The sequence below is a fragment of the Anguilla anguilla genome, chromosome 5 (genome assembly GCF_013347855.1).
Source record: "Anguilla anguilla isolate fAngAng1 chromosome 5, fAngAng1.pri, whole genome shotgun sequence".
NCBI lineage: Eukaryota > Metazoa > Chordata > Actinopteri > Anguilliformes > Anguillidae > Anguilla > Anguilla anguilla.
Window position 1 is genome coordinate 10,231,724 of NC_049205.1, and position 23,207 is coordinate 10,254,930.

The window sequence follows — 23,207 nt, forward strand, 5'->3', positions numbered from 1 at the left end:
ATGACAGGCCTAGCTACTATGGGAAATAATACTATAGGAACAATTCAGTAAAGTCACACTGAAACGAAATGAAACTTTACTCGACACCTTTTCCTGGAAATGTATGTGTATGTCTGTGTTGTGTGGCGTCATAGGTTTTGTTTTTTTTGTGTGCGCGTATTTTCCCACTTGTAAATGTATTCACACACCCCAACACACGCACTCAAAATGATGAAATGTCTTCAAATTACATTCCTGAAACCTGCTTTTCCAGCATAGTGCTCTTCATGCTTGGAATACAGCTCACGGATCTCGAGAATTAAAAAAGTGCCAACATCAGGTGTGGACTACAGCATACCTGAAACCTGCTTGGCACCATAGTTGAAGTATTAGAGATGAATCTCTGATACCTGTACTGTCCATTATTTCTAGTGAACTATGCCACTAAAGCACATTTTTCACGTACCATTAAACCAACCATTTGTCTTGAAATTGAAAATAGAAAGCATCATGGTTGTGGGCTACAGCTTAGCTGGAACCAGCTGTTGCAGTATAGTTGAGGTATTTAACAGCCAAAGTGTTTGTGTCTTCTTACTTTAAATCCACCCTATGGATCTCAGATACCTTAACGCTCCACTAGATCTAGTCAGCTAGTGGGTCTTGTTTTCAACAATGAGAAAGAGCAGTGTTCAAGCCTTGATGATGCCTTACTACAACTTCAGACCCTCAGAAGATCACTCTACTGCTTCATCACAAACGATGACAACTTCATCAATGTTCAACTGCGTTTAATGCTGGAAGCTAATTGTGAATATTCCTGCTGTGAGCGACGTACTGATGTTGATGTGACGTCTTACAGGTTTTCAGCTGAGCAATATGCATTTTAATGACATTTAATTTGGGTTTTGTGAATGGAATTTGTTCATTTAAGTTTAAAAAAAGAATTAAATTAGAACTTTAAAGAGTGCCGTGGCACACTGGTTGGGAAACGCTGGTGTAGACCGAAATGCAGTCGCTGTAGACTATGAAGTAGGAAAACAGTTATTCACTGATTTATGGATGAGTGACAGGTTGTTTCTGCATGAAAAATATTGATTTAGGTTTTAATTTAATTCAATGAAGTGGCTTTGTCACATGATGCCTGGCAAGGTTGGGTCATTTTTGACCCTGTGGACATGGGGTACATACGTGATATGAAGACTACACTAGGGTTAGGCCATACTGGGTCAAAATTGACCCAGGAACATAATTGTGGACAGCACAGAGCAGCTGGATTCATGGGGTGTAGCCTGCGCTGGCTATTCAGCTCTTCAGCTCTCCATACAAGAGCAGCTCTCCAAGTCGTTGTGTCTCTTCATTAGGCCAGGCTTTCTCAAGTTCTGGTAAAAGTTTACAAAACCATATACCACTAAATGAGCAACGCTCCATCCGAAATGGATTTAGTGTCCTATGCCTTCTGTAGACCTCTTTGCTCCTACAAACTGCAGGTGAGCCAGAGCATATTACTTCCCAACACATCTTGTTAGCCAGTGCACACGCTGATACAAAGTCCTTTTCGGTAACCTCTGAATTGCCTCAGTCAGATGTTGTTGATGCCTACGTGCTATTAGGAAGCACCTTCAAATTTGCCACGATGTAGGCAACTCTGGCTTCAGGCATACACTGCACTGTTGTTGCTGGTGTCTTTATTGTCACGTTTCACAGAGTCCTGACCTCTACGATCTGGGTTTCCTCAGTAGGTCCAAGCAGGTTCATTACTAAGTGGGGAATAATGATTGGAGATGCGGAGTGCTGCTAAGCAGTCAACAACTGTGTTTCTACTGCGCCATGACAACATTTTGCACCAGGGACACTGGCAGGGGAGAAACTGTGTCTAAGATGAACGGGAAACAGTGGCTCAGACAAAAGGGAGTCAAAATCCCATTGGATCTCATATAACATCTCGATGTGGGCCTCTAGCAATTACCTGTGCCAGTTGTGAGTTAATACAATAATTTTGATAAATACCAATTTTACTAGTAAAATTGGCAACAGAGCTCATACTTCATATTGTGTATGGTAGAGGATACATCTGTGGTGGATGCTATAATGTGGTCTTAACATATTTTAACATTTTGTCCACAAAATTTGGAGTTTGAGAGGATTTGGGTATTTCAGATGACTGCTTGTTAACTTCTTTCTGGATCTTGATGTGATTAAATTGGCAAAGTACTCACAGAGTAGGTAGTTATAGAATGTTGAATGTAGTAGTCGGTGTCAGATTACTCGAAAGATTGAAAAATAGATGATTGTGATTAAGATTAAATGTTTGTTTTAACTACTGTAAATGAAATCTGGTGCGAAGGAAAATATTTCATTGCATTCATAGCCAACATTGGGCTGATCGATTTGGGTGATGATGTTAGTCAACAGGTGTGCCATTTGGGGCAGTCCATTTCTATGCCTTGGCATTTCAATTACAGTACAGGCTGAGGGTGTGGCTTACTGTTATATATACATGTCTGTGGTTGCATGAGATCACAGTTCAGCTGGCAGTCTTAACTAAAAGAACAATACTGAATAATAAAAGAAGAACTGCAAGATGACTAAAACGACAAAACAACAAAGCCGGTAACTTTCAAGTTTAAGGTGTATGCTTAATAAGTTAGTTCCGAGATGAGAACCATAGGTGTGCAAACTCTCTGAGTGTAACTTGGTGGCCTATGTTAGTGTTTGTATGTTAGTATTTGCGACCTGACGAGGATAAGTTGGTGCGTTCGCAGTGCGTCTGAAATGAACGTCTCATTTACTACGACTACAGCTAATAATCAGCGAACAGGACTGCCTACTAATCACGTTTTGCGTATGAAGCAGAGCTTTTAGTTCAAAAACTCCCGTTTAGTGCACTGAATACATTCATTGGATGTATCTGCTGGTGCACCGTAAGAGCGGATCCAGCACCGCGGACAGCACACGACAAAATGCTGTCTGTGATATTCCACCTGCGGGGGCAATGGTCGATTGAAATGGTCCCGATACGACATAGTGTAATGTTGCATTCAGTTGTTGCAATGCTTGACGCCGCCTGACAACAGTGTTGATGTTGCGCGCTCATTGTAGCTAAGGTAACGTTATCGTTAGTCAAGTCAAGTCAAAGTTCATTTGTATAGCACATTTACAACAACCACAGTTGACCAAAGTGCAGTCGTTGACAACTAGCGCTTCAAAACTAACTTGAAATTTAAAATAAATATTTTTTAAATTTGTAATACAGTTTATTACAATGTCCTGTTAAAGACAAGAAGCATGCTCCTTTCGTGACAGACCAAAGCAATTAAGTACACCAGCCCATCAATGCATTTACTTGTATTTTTGTTCTAGTGGCGACTGCCTACTGATTTTTTGGAATTTAAAGCACTTGTTTCTGTCGCCACAGTTGCGCTAGATGTTTTTTTTAAACACTCCGTGATTTCTGCTTCCCAACTTTGACGTGACTGCTCAGTGACTTTAGCCGATATTTTCCGTGACGATCACACAACCTGAATTATTTCTTGGTTGCAGGAAGTGTCTTGGGGCAGTACGGTATGGGACGTACCAAGCACCACTAAGCGTACTCGCACAGGTGCGAGTAATACTACTACTACTACTACTACTACTACTACTACTAATAATAATAATATATATGAAAATAATTTGAAGGATTTCATAGCTATTTACACATTAAGTTCTATCCACATCAAAACGTGCATCGCATATTCACGTATTCACGCTGACTGAAAGCTGAATGTTTAATGTCTCGTATTTTTTCCACTTTATTTACATGGGGAAAGTAGAGAGGGTTACAGATGGAGACGAGCTTACGGTGCATAAAATGCCATTTTGGGTATTAGTTTATGGGTTTATGGGTTGACCATTGGTCATCCTGCAGACTGCGCCATAAAGTCTTCATGTTCACATTTATTTATACTCCGTGATGTTCACCTTTATTTATGCTCCGTGAAGGCTCAGTTTTTTGATGGATTTGCTAACTACTTCGCTCAAGCATCCAGGTTGTTTTCCAGTTGCCTGTCCTGATTTTGTAGTCTCCCACCAAGCAGCAGGGCTTTGCTGGCGGTGATGTACAGGTGTGTGGAGTGCCTAGTGCTCAGCTCCGTTTCTTGGATTTGCAGTGCTGGTGGTTCTGCCGAGGGGCCTTCTGGGGGTGGAACAGGATCAAGGCTGGGCTTCCTGGGGGACTCTGTCTACTTCATGGCAGTTGCCCTCCTGACATCAAAAAGGAGCAGAGATCCAAACACACAGGTATTATAATAATAGTAATACTACTAATATTGTTGTATGAATTCTGTTTTCTTTGATTGTTAAATATTGATTAATGTTTTGTGTTTAATATTAATTAGTGTGATATCATTTGATATTGATGTTCCAAAAGTAAATTAAACATTTTACAATTTAAGGCTAAGACTCAAATATTATATTATGCCCGTGATGCTGCTTAGCATCTGAAACTGTCGAAATACTGTAGGCCTATGGTAAGTTTTAAGTCTCGACCGAATCAGTAAATTCGAAATATAAACGAGTATTTAAGTAATGAAAGCCTAAAGGGATTTGTATTTTACATTATAATGGTAAACTAATGTTAAATTATTCATAAATGAGTATGCATTTTTTCAGGCATATCCCATGATGTATTCATGCATATAATTTTAACAGTCCGGGTCATTCTTGCATTAGAAGGGTAATCTAAAGGTTAGTACATAGTTACTCCATTTTGGGGGACCAAAAGTAATTGGACAATTGATTGCCCAGTTGGTTCTTCGTCAGCAGTGTGTTGTCGCATCATTAGTTCATGCACAAGCTAACAAAAGGTCTATAATTGACTCTAGGTGTGGAATCTGCATTTGGACTGATTTTACCCTGTTTCTACCAGTCTGAGATTATGTTTGCCTACGCATTTTGGGGCCTGAAAGGGATGCCTGCTATATAAAAGGCAGTACATCACTCACGCTGGCTAATGTGATTCCTCGTGCTGAATATTTAAAGTCTTGTATCCCCCTTTTTCTAAAGATATGTTCTTTTTGAATTAGTCACTGATTACATATGTGCTGATTGTTTAAAACTGCCTTACCTGTCTGTCTGCTCGTTTTTTTATTTTAGAGTGAAATTATCTTTTTTATATTAGGTGGGAGCCTGCATTGTGAACCAGGAAAACAAGGTAGTGGGGGTAGGTCACAATGACATGCCCAATGGCTGCGATGGCCAACTGTCTTGGGGACGGTTCCCCAAGGATGGTACTGGCACAGATACACAATGGGTGAAATCCAAGGACCCCTATGGTGAGTCTCCCTTCAAACACACACACCCTCTTCCAAAATATAGGGTCGAAAGAATTCTGGGGAATTCCATGTTTCGGAGCTCACCAACACTGAAAGTCCAAAAAAGAAAGTCCAAAGCTGGCCTGTAATAAGCCGTCAGACCCTCTTACCTGCATCAAATAACAAAAAGAGAGACAACTCAAAACAGAAGGCCGCAAAAAAACCGGCACCTTCGCCTACTCTAAAGTTTTAGCACTAAACTAACGCTATAACTTCTAGACTATTTACCAAATTTCCCGAGAGCCTCTGATGTAAGTTATCACAAAAGCAGACGCTAAATCATAAACCTCCCTCCACGGCAAACTCAGCAAAATAAAAAAAGATTCAGGTAATGCGACACTCCTGATCATCTACCTGACCATTAGATCAGAAATCTCTTCTGTTAGACAAGTAAACTGAACTGTAGGGTGCACATACTGTATTTGAAAACATGCTTTTCATTGTCGTTTATGAGAAGACCTAGCCCTAAGGGATCCAAAAGGATAATCATTACAGCCATTTTGCAGACGTTCTTATCCAGAGCGACTCACACAACTTTTACATAGCAGCCATTTATACAGCTGGATAAATATTGAAGCAATGCAGGTTAAGTATCTTGCTCAAGGGTACAACGGCAGTGTCCTACCCGGGAATTGAACCTGTGACCTTTTAGGTTTCAAGACCAATTCCTTACCCATTACACTACACTGCCACCCACCCTGCCATTACGATTGTTCTTTCCATAAACAATGAGGATTGCATGTGTGCTCTACAATAGCTCTGGCCCACAGTAGAGTTCACTGTGTGGTTATAAATCACAATTTTATGGAGATTCTGACCCGCTGTGGGCAACTGTAGTGGGTAACAGCATATGAATGGTGGATTTTGTAACACCCTTTTGTACCATTTTAATCATGGACTGTTTGATAATTGTATGGACTGATCAATGTCGCCTTGTGTTTTCACGCATTATACTTGTCTTGTCCTCGTGCTCTCCCTTAGCACTAAGCGGGGTTGTGTGTGTTTGTAGCGTACACTTTGAGTTCTGCCAACACTGATGGCGGTGTGGTGTGTGTTGGCTTTCAGTCAAAATATGGTAATTTATCAACACTGGCAGGGCCATTCAATTCAGATAATAAACTCTTCAGCTGAGCAATTACCTCCCCTTTTGTGGCCAATGTTGTTGAGAAGCGAGTACACCTGTTTGGGCTTGAAGCATTGTGTGTAGCATGCTTCTGTGTACGAGTGCATGCCATGCATTTGTGTGGGTGTACGCTCCTCTGTGTGCGAATATGTGAGCGCGTCATTTTTTCAACGTGAAGGAGTGCATCTGTTAATGTGTACATGTGCTTGTGTCTTATAAGTGTGGGTGCTACATACTTAACTTTCTTTCTTTCCAGTGTGTCATGCTGAGCTGAACGCCATCATGAACAAGAACTGCGCGGACTTGAACGGCTGCTCTATGTACGTGACCCTGTTCCCCTGCAACGATTGTGCCAGGCTCATCGCCCAGGCAGGTGCGTCTCTCTCTCTCTCTCTCGCTCTGGCAGTTCAGATGGAGATACATACACTAGGGTCTCATAAAGCCACATAAAGCCACACCCTGGATGTTTTGAGGAGCTCACGGTAGCCCAAGCTTGCCCCCTCACAGTTTCTCTCCAAGATGTACTTGGGTCCATCTGGACTCTCAATCTGCTCAATTGACTAAAACTGGCACCCTAGTGAATATGTCTGTGACCTTCTGGTTGGCATACGCAACTAAAGTGGTACTCCTTGGTTAATGTCTAGTGGTCTGAAGTCTAATGTTGAGTGTGCCAGTGCCGACTGGGGTAGTTGCCAATGCTCCAACCCAAGGAGGATTCGCTGTTGGCCTTTTACAACTGGTTTAGTGAGCGGCTCCTGCAGGTGTGGTGATTTACCACTGGATGGTGAAAGCAAAGTAACTTGTTCAGAAAAAAACCCTTTTACCCACATCATTGCAGTTTGACTGCCGTACTCAAAGCATACTCAGACTTTTTTTTTTAAGAATATATTTATTTAAATATAGGATCCCCTGCTGTTGGAGCAGAGGCGGAGCCCCTCCAGGGCTGCATATTGAAACGAGGTTGACGTCTCTCCCTCTGAGCGCGGGGGTGCGGGGGGGGGGCTGGGGTGTGGGGGGGCTCGTTCAGCTTCCTCCCTCCCAGCACAGTGGGGGTGCTGCCTCTCGTCTCGAGGTTGTCACCTCGTTAAGAAGCAACCCGGCTCTTCTTAAACACCTTCGGCTATTTTTCGGGATCCCCGTGCACCCCTCCCTGAACGGCGCCTCCTATGACCCCCTCGCACTTCAAGAAGAGACTCATGCAAGAAAAACACCCAAACACATCAAGCTCAAAACAGCAAAAGATTTGTCATCTCTTTGACTGCGATGCGCTTCTCCACAACAGGAGAGGGGCAAAAGTGCTTGCGTAACTAACCCCCCCCCCCCCCCTTTTTTTTCATTTGTGTTTCTCCTAAGATGTGAGAAACTACAGGAGGAACTCTCAGGTGGATTCTAAATTATTAATTTCTCTTGATGTCTTTTCCAGGAAACGCAGCGTGGCATAGTATGAGCACGCCCGAAGAACAGCTTTTTCGTTTGTTTGTCGCCTTTATTAAAGCCACAGACAACAGCTGCACCTTGTCAATCTGACCGCGGGCAGTAACATTAAGACCTTCTCTGAAATGGCAGACTTTGAGTTCCCCCATTTTCAGTTTGTGCTGACACAGAGATTTTTTTTTCCTAATGTATGTCACTCTTATTTCCTTTGTGTGAGCTCTTCAGCTTTTTTGAGAGCGCAGGCCTTTTGGCTGGGTGTATGCATTGGCAGGGAGGGCAGTGGGCTGTAGGGGGCGCTGTGGTCCTGTCGCTCCTAGCCTTCACCCCCCGGCTGGCCATGCATCCCCAGACGCATTTGGACAGACACGTTCAGCCCTTGAAACCAATGAGCTGTGGCCCTTCATTTAAAAAAATAATTTCAGTTGAGCCCCTCCTGAAAGCTGACTGGCTGACTCTTTTTCTCTCCTCCTCTTCCCAGTTTAGCCATGTTTTTCCCCTCTTCCTTTTCCATCTCCTCTTCCTTTTTCTTTCTTCTCTACCTTTCTCTCTCTCCCTCGATCATGCCTCAGCTCCCCCTTTCTCTCTGTCCCTCCCTCGCTCTCTGTCTTTTTAAACAGACGGCTAATCGGGCTGTACTTGGTTATTAATCCTAGAAAATCAGGGGCATCATCTATTTTTGTCAACAGCGTTACCTGCCGTGTCCTGCCACAAACAGTTCAAATCAAGTCACAACCCTACAGCTAGGACAGCTTTGATTTTTACTGTTTTTGTTTAGCATATTCAGCATAGCTCAATTGGACTGGCTTTGATTATTTAAGAACTCCCTGTTTGTCTCACAAAGTAAAATAATAAAAATAAATAAATCAAAAGTAAGAATACATTTTCAAATTCAAGGCATTGAGAATCACAAACCTGTCACAATCATTTAGTGAGTAATTATGCTTCAAAAGGCAGGGAAATAATTAGTGTAGTGAAACTGTAAATCTTTTCCCTGGCTTTCCCAAGCCTCATTGGGCCCAGCACCCCATCTGTGTCTGGTGCCAGCTTTTTTGTTAGTTGGATGTGAGGGACTGAATCGGGTGAAATTATGGGCTAGGGTTCCGGAGTGAAGAACACGTGAAAATGCTGATTGCATTCTAATGTCGTTTAATTACTCCTCGGTTGTCTTCCCGAATCCCTCGCTCCCCCCCCTGCCACCCCCCCCGAATTTATAGCCTTTTCCCATTCGCATTTCACTTTACCTCAGTCCCCCTGCAATGGTAAGGGTTTTGCTGATTTTTTTTGGTTTTGCTGGCCCCACAGTACCCTCTATTGTGTTCCGGGGCATGTGCTGACATGCCACCTGCACCCCCAGTGCCAAGAGAGGAAGGGGACCTTTGAATCCCCCCCAAGGGCACTATTGGATGGACCCCCTCACACCCCTGATTTTTTTTTTCCTCATAGCATTTTTAGACACCATGATCTCTCTTTCTTCTCGCTCTCAAAAATTGTAAAATTCAAAATTCTTTATTAGCATGAAATACGCTTGTAAATATTGCCAATACGTACATACAGAAATACATTCAAACATGAATGCAGATTAGAGTAATTCCTATTCCTAACTGGTAACCACCACAATATCAGTAGTAATAATAGTTTTATATGATGATCAATAACAATAGAATTATTATTATTATTATTATTATTATTGTTATCATCATTATTATTATCATCATTATTATTATTATTATTATTATTATTAATAATAATAATAATAATAATAATAATAATAATAATAATAATAATAATAATAATAACAACAATAATAATAATAATGGTAATAACAGCGTAACATCAGCAAGTGAAGATGTGTGGCACCGAAATTAGGCAATGATCCGTCGTGATCCGGTCCATTGGGTACCGACCATGGGCAGACTGTCATTAATGCTAAAGGAGGCTGAACCTCCTAAAGTGATTAAAAATAAATAAATGAAAAATCATTGGCAAACAGATTATTTTTGATAAGAATTCGGCCCATATGTGTAGCGAAAGCATACATACAGTGTTTGGGAACTGGCGCGACAGTGGTACTGGGTTTTGGTACCCAACCCTACTGATACCCCCACCCCACAGTTTAGCTATTTTTTGTTCAGGAACTGTCCCCCCAGCCAACGTAGTTGGTCTTCTCTGGATGTTGGAGCCGATATGTTCAGTTTGGCCACGCCCTGACCTGTTTCCATCCACTCTACTTCACTCACTGGGGTGCATTTAATATCAGTTAGGGCCTTTCACAGTCTGTCACATTGTAAGGTTTTGTAACAGGGGACTTTCAGTACAGAGACAAGACAGCAGAAAATGAAACTTTTTTAGTTCCTGCAACAGAAGAAATTGGGAAAATCCGATTTGGGAGCTGGGAAAAAAGAGTAACTGGCCCGTAGAGAGTTTTTTTTTTTGCTATGTGTGTGTTTTAGAGAATAGAGTGAGGCTTAGTCCAGAACAACTGGAAGCAATAATTTAAAGCTGCTTAGTTTTATATATTGGTCCCCTTCCCTAGCTACCCGTTTATGTTTTTATACTATGGTTAGCCGTTCCTCTTTGTGTGCTTACAAGGAAGCCAGAGATGAGAAGGGGAAACTGATGTTTTATTTCAAAGTTATGGAAAAAGGAATGAAAAAGGCTATGCATTCAAGTGTTAGGGAGCAGCACTTTGGCCACATTCTTTGAGTCTGTACTAACAAAAGCTGAGATACTTCAAATAACCCTTTCCACGATTAGACAATGTCAGGCATCAGGTGGTTGGTTGCTTTACGTGAGTTGCATGTTATCCTTTGGTTAATAAAAACAGTCTAACCCTGTCTCACCCAACAAAAAACCTGGTAAAAGTGATTTGAAGTACAGAGATTCCAAACTCAAAAGTGGGGTTCCAGTAACAATCTTTTATTTGCTTTAAGTGGACTTATGCGTGTATGTTTGTTCTGACAGCTTGTGGGGGGGGGGGGGGGGGGGGGGGTTTGGAGGCGCATCAATATTCCTCTGCTCTCCCACTCCCTGCGAGCCATCAGTATTTCCCTACCCTCCCTTTCCGTGAAACTGAGAATATATGCGTGCGGCTCTCTGAATATTGACAATGCGAAGCGTGCATATTCATTTATGGTTTGTTTATTGGATATACATTTAGAAACACCATCATAGTCCCTCATCACAAGGGGCAGATTTAATGAACCTGGGGGTCTGATTCTTACTCAGAACCTTACTCATGAATTTCTCTGACCTCACGTGGTGCCCAATTACTCTAGGAACTGTCTGCCTCTTTCGGCAAGGCTTTGGTATGTCCTCATTGCAGGTTTATGTGAATGTTCTCGTGTGAAGGAGCTTGGTCCCCTGTCCCCAATGGCCTGTGGGAGTGGTCTCCACACATGCCTGGATGATGGAGTGGGAGGGGTACGGAAGCTCGTGGGAGTGGCCTCTGTACGTGCTTTCAGGATTGTGTGGGGCAGGCCAATCACAGCATCAGACGTGAGACAGAAACTGGGCACCAGGCTGTGGGGTGGTGACTGCGGACTGCAGCTGCAGCGGGTCTCCTGTGTGTCTCAAGCCCTTGATATGGGTACATAGCTGCAGTTAGATGGCCCCCGCCCTCCTCCCCACCGGCGCGTCCGCGTAGGCCCCCGCCGCCGTCCACCGCCCCCCCCCGCCCCATCGGACGCTTGATTTTTCTCTCTGTCTTTCTCCCTCTCCACAGGTATAAAGGAAGTGGTCTACCTGTCAGACAAGTATGGTGACAGAAAGGAAACTCTTGCCTCCAAACGCCTATTCGACAAGGCGAGGGTCGTGTACAAGTGAGTCTCCACAGCACTCTTGAGAGGATCCAAAAAAAAGACACATTCATTTACATCTGTCTGACCAGACAGGTCTGACTGCGCAAACAAACAGGGACGCCCGCTTCTGCTGGCGAAGGAGAGCTCTCGTGTCTCATGCCACGCCGGCCTGTGTTGGCTGGTTCACAGACCTTTGGAAGTGTGCAGTGCCATTCTGCTCTCGCCATCATGGCTCAGTATGCTCATATAAAACTACATGTGGGTTTGGTGCGCTTATCCTAAAATCTGGTGTACAATTTGCAGCTGCTCATTTGTCTCTCCCACCTTTGTAAGGCTGCTCCCCCTTTGGCAGTATCGGGGGTATTAGTCAGGACAGTTCGGAAATTAGAAGCGCATGGCAGATTTTTACACCAGTAACCCCGGACCGTCATAGATGCAGTTAAATGTCTTTTACTGGTGTGTAAGTCTAAATCCTGAGAGGCCTGGGTTTCTGAGAGTTGCCAGTCGTCCACGAGGAGCAGCCGCCGTACCGCCAAGCTCCCTGAGGAAGTGACATTAAAGGACACGGGCGGGATCGGGGTGGGAGGAGCCAAGCACCTCTGGAGGACAGGAAGTACCCTCTCATCTCCGCTTCACTCCCCGCCACCACTGTGTCGCCCTCCTCAGAGTTAATAATGGGGCTTTATTGCTCCAGAAACTGCAGCTGGGCTCGGACATAGCTTTCAAACGGTGCCGCTGAGAATGCTATATTAGAAAGAAAAAAACACACACGCACAAATAAATAAAAACGGACCAAAACCCAGTTTTATAGTTCCTTCTCGATATCAATAGGTAACGTTCTGGGGCCTTGCTGCCAGCATAAGCAGTCATCTCCCCTTCTATGTGGGATATCAGTTTGAGCAGCTAAAGAGATGCTGTCAGTTTTCAGATGAAAAGTATAATGCATAAATTTCAAATACACAACTAAGAAGATATAAATATGAATTATTATTCATTGGTACTTAACAGGAATTATGGTTCCTTCACCAGTACGCACCCACATTACTTGCAGCTTATATGAATCTTTAACCCTTTAAAGAGTAGGTTTTTTGGAATGTTTTTTCTTCAAAACTCTTAGTCAGTGTTCTAGAACTCTGTTTCTTTCAATACCAGTAGATACTGTTACCTCAGCATTAGAATGTTCAGTTAAGGACATTCTAATCACATTGTATCTGTGATCTTACACCTTAAAGGGTTAATTAATCATATTCTGCCATGTTCCTATTTGCACTAAAATTCAGCTGTGTGGTAAAAAAAAAAATTAAGATTCCATCAGTCAAAATGATGTGATTCACTGCACATGTAACCCACCGATTGAGGTTTTCAGTTGTGAGAAAGCTTTTTTTCCTTCTTTTTTTTAAATTGAGAGATAATGAGAGAGCAAAGAAAACCTCTAAGATGCAGGAGCTTAGAAGAAGTGCAAATTTCATGGTAAACCTTATACTTATATATTCCAGGTTCCACAGCAAGCTTCCTACTATAGGACATTAAATATTGGCAAAGAGGTGTGTGGTGGCGTCTTAAGACTTCTATCTGATGCAAAGCAAATATGAAAAACTTATTGCAGGGGATGCGCTTACGGGAAAGAAGAAAGAGAAAAAAAAATCAATTTTCAATATAAAATCCCGGAAGACATCTTCATGTCTTGAGAGGTTTGGAGATTAATTCCCTTGGCAGTTGTCTGAAGCCTGTCTCCTACCCGCAGGCGTACTTCATGTAACTCCGTTCAATTATATTTCCTCTCTGTCCATTTGTGGCCGGTGATTTCATTCGCACATCAAACAGAGCTCACATCCAATTGTAGCTTAGGAAACAGCTTTTATAACCTTGACATGTTGCCACCTGAGAATGGCAACAAAAAAAAAACACTAACAGTTGGCCATGCAATATTGATGCATGATGAATACCTGGTTTGTATGGATTCAAATATTTTATTCCTGGAAGAAACTGAAGCTGAATTAAATATAGAACCTCCCCTAGGACAGCTTGCTGGACCAGCAGAACCTCCCCTAAAACAGCTTGCTGGACCAGCAGAACCTCCCCTAGAACAGCTTGCTGGACCGGTAGAACCTGCCCTAGAACAGCTTGCTGGACCAGCAGAACCTCCCCTAGGATAGCTTGCTGGACCAGCAGAACCTCCCCCAGAACAGCTTGCTGGACCAGCAGAACCTCCCCTAGAACAGCTTGCTGGACCAGCAGAACCTCCCCTAGAACAGCTTGCTGGACCAGCAGAACCTCCCCTAGGACAGCTTGCTGGACCAGCAGAACCTCCCCTAGAGCAGCTTGCTGATGGCTTACAGCAGAACAGGTGCAACGGTTGGAAAAGAAAAACGTCTTTAAAATGTCTGACATGCTCTTATCTGTGTGTGTTCCAGGCCGTTTGAGGGTGCGGGAAATCCGATCACCCTCAATTTTTCATGAAATGAACGCTGGCAGCCGTCACCTGCGCACCTTAATCCTGCCGGAGCTCTAATTGCCTTCTTCACTCCTGGATCAAATTAATCACCGCATATTCACCGTTTGATTGCTTCTCTTTAGCCTAGCAAACTACTTAATCAAATTCAATCATTACAGACCAAGGGTTAATTAGCCACTGGTTGGTTGGTGTAATTTTACTAAATCTGAAAAAATAGATTTTATGAATGATTATGTATTTATCCAAGCTTTTGATTTCTTGAATAAACTACCGCTAAACTTCAACTCTTCTTGCCTTGATTTTTTCAAATGAAACCATGACTGGAACATAGCTGGGCTGGGCTGGACTGGACATTTTTCCTCTCTCATCTTTTCAGTATTTTTCTGTCCCCAGTTTGAAATGGGCAGTATTTGACTCGCCGCTGTGCCAGCCACACCTGTACACCAGGGGCACTGCCAGCCAGGCCAGTGCCAGTTTAAACCCCTGCAGTCCGCACAGTACTGCAGGAGAGAGCAAGCGCTGATTATAGGTGGTGTATCTTACAGACGGTGGCTGGGGTGTAATTTTTTTGGGGGGGTTGGGGGGGGGGGGGCTTAGGAACCCAACCTACTCCTGGCCGTGCTAGGCTGGTTGTCTCGCTGTCGTGGAAACCGTCATAGGTGGTTGATGGCTATAGGGCTGCCTGCATGCGCAATGAGCTTCTTGATCCATACAGAAGCACAGTTTACCGTGGTTTTTGGTGGAGTAACGTAGCTGTCATGCTTAGCATGTAAAAGGAACTGCACATTTGCTCTGAGAACACACATACACACAAACACACAGACAAAAACACACAGACAAACACACACACACACGCACACACGCACACACACGTTGTTTTTGTTTGTGTATCGGAGACTGCCGGGACGACACCTTTAACGCCTGCCTCAGTCCGGAAATGTTTTGTGCGCGCAGCGTCTCGGAAGCAGCCATGCAGGGCCACCGCCTCACCGCCCAGGGTGCAGTAATGCAAATGTACCTCATTAACCGTGCGAGAGAGAATTACAGCTCGTGTCTGCTCGGCGCTAACCCGCTCGCGCTCCTGCGGCACGGCCGTGTAATTAAACTTTCCCGTGTTCTGCGACTGGGTCCGTCTGTTCATAAATGCAGAGATTTTTTTTTTCTTCTTTTTTTTTTTATTCCTTTCGGTATTTTGGAATGAGCAACTGTACGAAGTCGACGTACCAGCGCCAGTATCTGTGCGCCCCCGTTCCAATCCAGCCTCAGAGGACCTAACCTCCCGTGAGCAGCAATTTATCTGTGGAAGCCACCCTGCACCACTGGAAACTCACACTGATTAATAGTAACTTTTAGGAAATATGGGACCTTCAGTCACCCACGGCCTGCGGACCTTTTGCATAGACATCTCCTGTAGTCCCCAGATTAACCGAGCTTTAATCACATTCACATGTGTTGTCCTTAGTAATAACTCACAGTCGACTGTCACAACAAGAAGTGGCACAGTTTTTAAACGCATCCTCGGGTATTCTCTGGTCTAGTGCCCTCTGTCCTTCGTCGCTTGGCATCACTTGTGAACCATAGGCTTCTGACTTCCATTCAAACATCTTTTTGTCATCTTGCTTTCTCAGTAGGAGCCATTGGTTGGAATGGAACCAATTTGCTCTTCCAGACAGTTGGTGTCGGTGTGCTATTAGAAAAGAACATTTTTGACAAATTCATTTTCGCAGTGAAAATAATATATGGAGCCTATAGAACATGGGAAGGGGACGCATATACACAACATGGCCAAAAGTGTGTGGACACCTGACATCCAAAATCTCATCCAAAATTATGGGCATTAATGTTGAATTGGTCCACCCTTTGCTGCTATAACAACCTCCACTCTTCTAAAAGCTCTATACTAGATGTTGGAGCATTGCTGCAAGGATTTACTTCCATTCAGCTGGAAGAGCATTAGTGAGGTTGGACACTGATTGGGTGATTAGGCCTGGCTTGCATTTGGCTTTCCAATTGATCCCAAAGGTGTTGGATGGGGTTGAGGTCAGGGCTCTGTGCAGATCAGTCAAGTTCTTCCACATCGTTGTTGACAAAACCATCTCTAAAAAGACCTCGCTGTGTCCCCAGGGGCATGCTGAAACAGGCAAAGGCCTTCCCCAAACTGCTGGGGAAGCACAGAATCTTCCAGAATGTGATTGCATGTTGTAGCATTAAGATTTGCCTTCACTGGAACTAAGAGGCCTAGCTCAAACCAATGAAAAACAGCCCCAGGAAAAGGTCCAATGTCATATAGTGTATATCATATATGGTATATGGTAAAATATACTAATCTTTCCTTTTTAAATTGCCTTGCATTTACATATTTCTTGAAAACCTCACATTCACAACAATCCTTACATTTTTTTGGTCAGTCCATCTGCAACACAAGTTTCTATTGTTTGTGTCAAACTGGCCTGAAGTTTCCAGTTCCACTTTAAAAAATTTTTGTTTGCAATACATTGCCAAGAAAGTGTGAAATTCAGTCTCCAGTGCTGGTTGCTGCTTTGCCGATGTTAGCAGGATCGAGACAGAAATTAATAGAATAAAATAAACAGAAGTGAAGGATACATGTTTCCATGGGCACCTGATGTATCATATGAAGGCACTCTGAATTAGAATTTCAAATCCTGACATTTCCTTTTTCTTCTCTTGAAAGAAGTCACAAAAGAAGCAATCTTTACCTCGTGCCGTATTAAGACAGCAAATCTTGCGAGTTGCGTGAGCCCTTAGGAGATACCCTCGAACCCGTTGCCTCCCCTGACCTGTCTTTTCACGTCGCTTCGTTAGAAGTAGTCCTTTGCTCTCCGGTGAATAGACTTTCAATGCCGGGCGTTTTTCCTCACCACTTCTGGGGGAAATAAGCCTCTTCAGTCTTCTTAAGCCCAGAAAGGAGGGAAGCACAAAGAACAGCTTTGTCCGTGTGACACATCCCTGGCTTACCGTGGAAAAAGGTGCTACCTTTTTGATTAAGGGAACGGCGTAAGCACAAAATGCAAAAGGGCGGGCTGGAAGTCGGCATACTGGTGGCTTTCAATTAAATGCGGAATCCTATGAATCACCCGCTCTCGATTTTAAAGTTCAGCTTATTAGCATGCCAGTGATGCTCTCTTAATCTCAGATGCAAGGGATCGATAAATTGGAACCGTGAAGTATTCTTGACAGGCTTTTCTTACTACCTCTCTTTTTTTTTAGTGCTCTCCCAGTCTCGCCTAATTTCCAATTTCTCTCTGATTGACAGGAATGATACAGACCCTCTGTGACAATATGTCACCCTTATGTCCCTGAGGTGACCCTCTTACCACCTCCAAATGCAGTTGAAATCTCTTTCCATACAGACAGGTACCCTAGAATCAACAACAACAAAAAAGATTTAAAAAAAAAAAAATGGTTGCAAAGAAAGCAAAGCGGAAGAACATAAATCAGCGCAATCAGCAGTTCGCTACTCCCCCTTCAAGACCAAAGGTTTCTATAAATATTTTGGGTCATGTTGGGAATGATTGACTGAGGCAGGCATATGAAAATAATTCACTAAGTGGTTGGGAAAGGGGAGAAAAACAAATCCGTGAGCATGCCTTTTGAGGAATTATGGGATGGTGGCAGTCCGGTGAAGTTTTGCTTGCTGTGACGGCTGAGCGCGCCACACAGTTGACATTTTTTTGAGACGCCAACATAGTTTGTCATCGCACTGCCGAGTTGCTGGAAAGACATTAGCGTAGCATTCCCTTTTTCTCCATAGTGCATGCAAAGGGTGAGCTTGTTTTGTGCCAGTCAGGAGTTTCAAACTTAATAACACATGAAATGGGACAAAAGCTACTAGGGACTGCACTGCTCAAGAAGTAAACCAAATCCTGCCTGTTAATGTGCAGGTGTTGCATTTGGGCCCAAGGACTGTGGGAGAGGGTCCATTACTGATATTCGGCTGGCTGTGGCATAGGTGATGAGGGAGGGTTTTTGTCAGCAGGGCATTCCCCGCCTCATTATGCATTAGCGGCTCCAGTCGATGTCGATCCTTTGCCTTTGCGATCAAATTCAGTCACAGTAAACCAAATCCTGCCACGGTGGCTGCGTACCTCAGCTGGTGGACTGTGCTGTGAAGAGCAGTGCTGGAGCTCTTGCGTGTGCACGCCCAGTCCTCCCCCTTCCAGACGGACAGAGGGCGTGGCAGCATAGAGACGGGCTCATGTGGGCGTTCCAAATCGGGGCGAACAGTAACATAAAATCCCAAAACACGAGTTGTAGGAACCTCAGTTTCGCACGGGTTCTGACGACAGTAACACGTAGATCTTTAACAGCGTTGGCCGGACTGGCTTTTGCCGTCGATGAACCCCCACGTGTTCACTCTCGAGCGGGATAAATATTACCAGAGCCATTACCGTAAATTATCATTTACCGGAACCCTCTGTCAAATCGAACTCCCCATCGCCTCCGTGCGTCGAAAATTTAATAAAAAACAAATTAGCGGCGCTGTAGATCCGCGGAAACATTGGTGGGTGGTTTGTTCTCCCTCATTGCCTTCATCTCGTTCTCAGAAAATAATGAAAGTTGAGAAAATTGACACAAGACCTCAGCGGGAGGGATCAATCAGCCATCGATCTTCCTTTTTTGAATGCAATCCTCGTAATAGTTTACATCAGATATCTGCTCTTTAAAAATACACATTCCATCTCGTCCTTTATTCTGGGTATGATATGTTTCCCTACAAACTGAAAGGTGTAATTATCTATAGATTTCCAAAAAAAAAAAAAGTCCTAGTCACAGAAGCAGAACTTTCCCCAATGTCCTCCAAATTCAAGTTTGTTGTTCTTTTTTTTTCCCGCAGAAATTTTCTGACTGTGTTACTATTTTGGTATTTGTAATGGTCTTTTTCTCTTCTTCAAGAAAACAATTTCATGCACTTATTCAAAAATAGCTGTGAAATAATGCATCGATATGCCCTTGAGAACACTAATGAATCCATCAATCAATGAATCAGTCCATCTTTATTGAGCAAGGTTATATTGCCTGTCATTGTTTTCTCACTGGGAATTTTCCAGAGGGAATATAAAACAAGATACCCATTTAAGCCAAAATAGGGGAAAAATATAATAATGAAAACCCCAAAGTGTGATTCCCTTACTTCATACCTCCTTTCTCACGAGAATTTGAATGTAATCGTTATACTTAAAATACAATTATACTATTAAATATTGTGCGTTTTCTTGCACACCTTACCGCAGTGCTTTTAGCTTTCTGGGTTCTCTGATGTGTACTTTCAGAGCATTTATGGCATGCAGTTTATCTGTCTTTTCAAATCTCACCCTGTTATACCTATTAAGCCCAGCCAGATCTATGATACAGACAAACTTGAGTAAAAATGAAACATTAATCTCTCATTTGAAGTTTTCTGACTTGATTTATTAACTTTTTAACATTTGAGATGAAGCAATGTTATGAAATATAAAATAAATCCGGACTGGGCCGAACAGATACCCAGCATACCAGTTAAACCCATAGCTGTTCCAAATAAGCCCACCTCATGAATAATTTATATAAAAATCTTTTTTGAATTTATTTCAGCGCGTTCAATTTTTATACTTTTTTATTTGTAAAGAATACAGAAAAGATCAAATATAGAGCCTACAGAGAAGCTTGTACACCTGCGTGAGCCTTTTCCAAATTTGGTTTGTTGCAATTTTTCCCCACTTCTTATCTGCACACTGTACTCCACATTTAGGCTTATGGTGGGCCAAAATTCAGCTGTGGACGGGACCGTTAGATTACATGTTGCTGACATTTTCTTTTGCAAGTCCTGATTTTTAATCTGAAATTAATAAAGTCATGTCTTGATATTTGTGCTCGATAGCAGACAACTCATAAAACTTTGTCATTTTCGTCAGGTAAAAGGGTGGATTTTCTTAGCTAGTACCCGCACCACCTCATGGTAGAATAAAGACACTTGTTACTTGCTTGGCATAAAATCTCATATGCATTAGACAAGCTGACAATTTTGTCATTGATAACTGTTCATTGACATTAAATAGTAACAGTAATTAGTTCAAATCCAAAATAAAGAAGTGGCTTAATAGGTACATGTACCCACTATTTTAAAAAAAATTCTTTATGCGTTTTGACAAAGACCTCAGATAAAATGCTTTAGCACAAATATGTCTGCATTAAAAGTACTAAGGTACTTTAATTGTTATGGTGAATGTGGGTGATGCTATCCAACCTTTTATCTATTGCGGCAATATTTGTACCCTCTACTTCTATACAAAATATATGCACGTAAGCATCTGACAAGTTTACACAGTAGTTAATAGAATAACTAGAAGAATTCATAGTTATTCCTGTCTATGGTCAAATTCGTTACTCATTCCAACCTTTTCAAATGTATTTTTATTTCTTTTTTTAAATCAAACTTGTTAGTCTTTCTTAGAACAGTCAGCCTGATCCCTTCACAAATGCCCTGCGTAAAAATAGCCATCTTCAATTTATTATCAAAGCGGAAGCCATAATTGTGCACTGAAATGCTCAGCTGGCATGTTGCCTGGAAACAACAGGACTTCTCAATAAGATCTGTATGATTTATTTATTTATTTTTAAATGTTTTAAAAGCAAGCTGTTAAGATCAGTTTGGTCCCGAGCTATTTCATCACATTTTCTTTGAACAGTTTTTAAATACACTGTTTTGTTTTTGCTTTTAAGTGCCCAAATGCTTCATGAGGTTTTCCTCTCCTGTTGTTCATTTTGGCTAAGAATCCATCCAAGGAGCTTGGCTACACTCAACATCCATGTACAAGAAAATGTAATGAAGCTGCATCTTACTGCAAAAAAAGAAAAAAAGACTGAAGTCTGGAAGTATTTTTATTGCCCAATTCCAAGAATACTGTAATGCTTTTATGATAATCTTTGGGGACGAACAGACAGCCGTTGGTTTAGTGTCTTATTCTGAAAAAAATGGCAGATACACATTAGTAAAGGCAGAAGCTGGAACATTTGTGTTCTCTTGCCTCCTGTCATGGATACCTTACTGTGGCAAGACAGAAAATAATGCGTCAAAAAAGAAGGCTTTTTTTGTTTGTTGAGAAAACATATATTTACAGTGAAATCTTTTATGTATAACATTACGCCCTGGGACAGTTGAATAATTAGCTGTAAACCAGCTCATTAACAGTAACTACACCACTAATGCACACACTGATGCGGAATGGCCAGTCACAAATTCAATCCCATCCGTACAAGTTCAGCTGTAGAGAGTGCACATTTGCGTGTGCATCCTCTGAAACGCTTGCGGCCAATTTTCTTTTCCCATCACTGCATGGACCACCTATAGAGCTCTGCCGCTATTGGCACAGAGGACTAAACAGCTGATGCAAGCACCAATGGGAAAGCCCTATTTGGCCGTGAGGTGACTATAACCAGCTGGCTGAAACCTTCCTTCTCTGAGCAAAGCCATGGCCAATTGTGCACCGCCTAACGGGACTAGGTTTTAATATTTCCCTGAAATGTACTGTTTTAAACACCGGGATAAAACATATCTTCTCGGAAATCTGGAGGTGGTATTTTAAACTGTGTACAGAAAAGCAATTTAAAACTATATATTTGTTTGCATCCTCAAGTGTACCCTGACCAATTTGGTGCCCTAGGCAAGATTTTAGCTGGTGCCCCTTGCATCGCAGCCAATTCCACATATACATATAAGACTAATCAATAATGAAAATACAAAGGCTTACAACTATTATTATTAATTACAAAAGGGGATGGGAAAGGAAAAGCATTTTAATTGACTATTACAAGCAGGGCTAACGTTGGCTAACTAGACTTATACAACAGCTTGGCTGAATACTCGATTCTGATTGGTCCAAGGGTGGGCATTATTTTTCAGTAAAGGGACAACTCGGCCTTTTAACAGTTTTAAAATCAATGCGCTACAAAATCCAGCATTCTAAAGCAGTTAAAACAGCAACATTATTCTTTCGATTTTGAACTGTTGTTACGTCCCTTCCCCTTTTAAATGTCCAATTTCGCAATTGATGGCAACGTTGAATCACGGTTCTAGTTATTGGCTTCATTTATGAATGCCAACCATCCCGCAAAATACGCAATCGTCCCTTATTTGGACAGTAGAATAGGCGTTCCGCATTTAACTCATGGCTAAGGGAGGCATTTTCGTCCGTATCTTTGTGAACGATTCCATTTGTAGTAACCGCTGTTATGAATACAATTCAATCGTTAGCTAGCTAGCTAGCCGGGATAACAAGAATGCTGTGAGACCATTCTGACCTAACCCAGAATTTTAATATTGGCTAGGTCAGTGTTTTTCAACCCTGGCCCTGGGGACCCACTGCCCTGCATGTTTTTCCCTGCTCCAACACACCTGATTATTTAATATTTACCAGCAATTTTACTTCTCCTGGCAAGGGGACAACCAATAAATGTAAAATTCACGGTGCACTCAAACAATCGTGGGTATGCTGGAAAATGTATACTGATTTCTCGTTATTTTATTGTATTTTCAATAAAGTTCTTGAAAGCATAAAACAGTCAATCTGATCTAAGGTACTTGTTGACTTGGTATAGGGCCGCAGAAAAATATCAGTGTAATCCTAACCCCCACCCCCGTGTGCACATTTTATGAGCATTCAAACTCTTGGGTCCTTGGATGCCCGTCATGTCCCTCAAATCTAAACATGACATTTAAGCTCAGTTTAATAAACGTGTGCAATATCCTCTTTCCCCTTTGCATTCCTTTCCGATGTCCTGATTTTGTCAGAGTCACTCCGGGATTTCTTTGGCCCGTGTACTGTATTTCCTGTGCTTCTCTATCTGTACCTCGCTCAAACCAATGTCGCGTTCGACAGACGGGACTTGCAGTTAATTGCTGAAACGCTGTTCAGGGGAGCCAGCACACCGAGTGGTTTTTACAGCACTCCCTTTCTACTTTATCATCTGAAATTTTATTGCCCACAGCAACCAAAAGCTGAAACGAAATTGTCCGTTTGTAATTACCGTTTTCATGGGGACAGAGGTGAGTGCTTTAGCAAATCACCCGT

The 23,207-nt window shown here is 42.5% G+C and overlaps 1 protein-coding gene across 2 annotated transcripts; it reads left to right on the plus strand.

Moving 5' to 3' along the window:
- The first annotated feature begins 1,863 nt into the window (after positions 1-1,863).
- LOC118226816 (deoxycytidylate deaminase-like) lies at positions 1,864-14,423 on the plus strand. Of its 2 annotated transcripts, none has more exons than XM_035416736.1 (6): positions 1,864-1,956; positions 4,128-4,257; positions 5,138-5,291; positions 6,710-6,826; positions 11,609-11,705; positions 14,099-14,423. In XM_035416736.1, the coding sequence occupies exons 1-6, from the start codon at positions 1,925-1,927 to the stop codon at positions 14,142-14,144; spliced, it is 576 nt and encodes a 191-aa protein (XP_035272627.1). In that variant the 5' UTR covers positions 1,864-1,924; the 3' UTR covers positions 14,145-14,423. The 2 variants fall into 2 exon arrangements, with proteins under 2 accessions (XP_035272627.1, XP_035272628.1); XM_035416737.1 differs by lacking the exon at positions 1,864-1,956 and adding an exon at positions 2,256-2,589.
- The last annotated feature ends 8,784 nt before the right edge of the window (positions 14,424-23,207 follow it).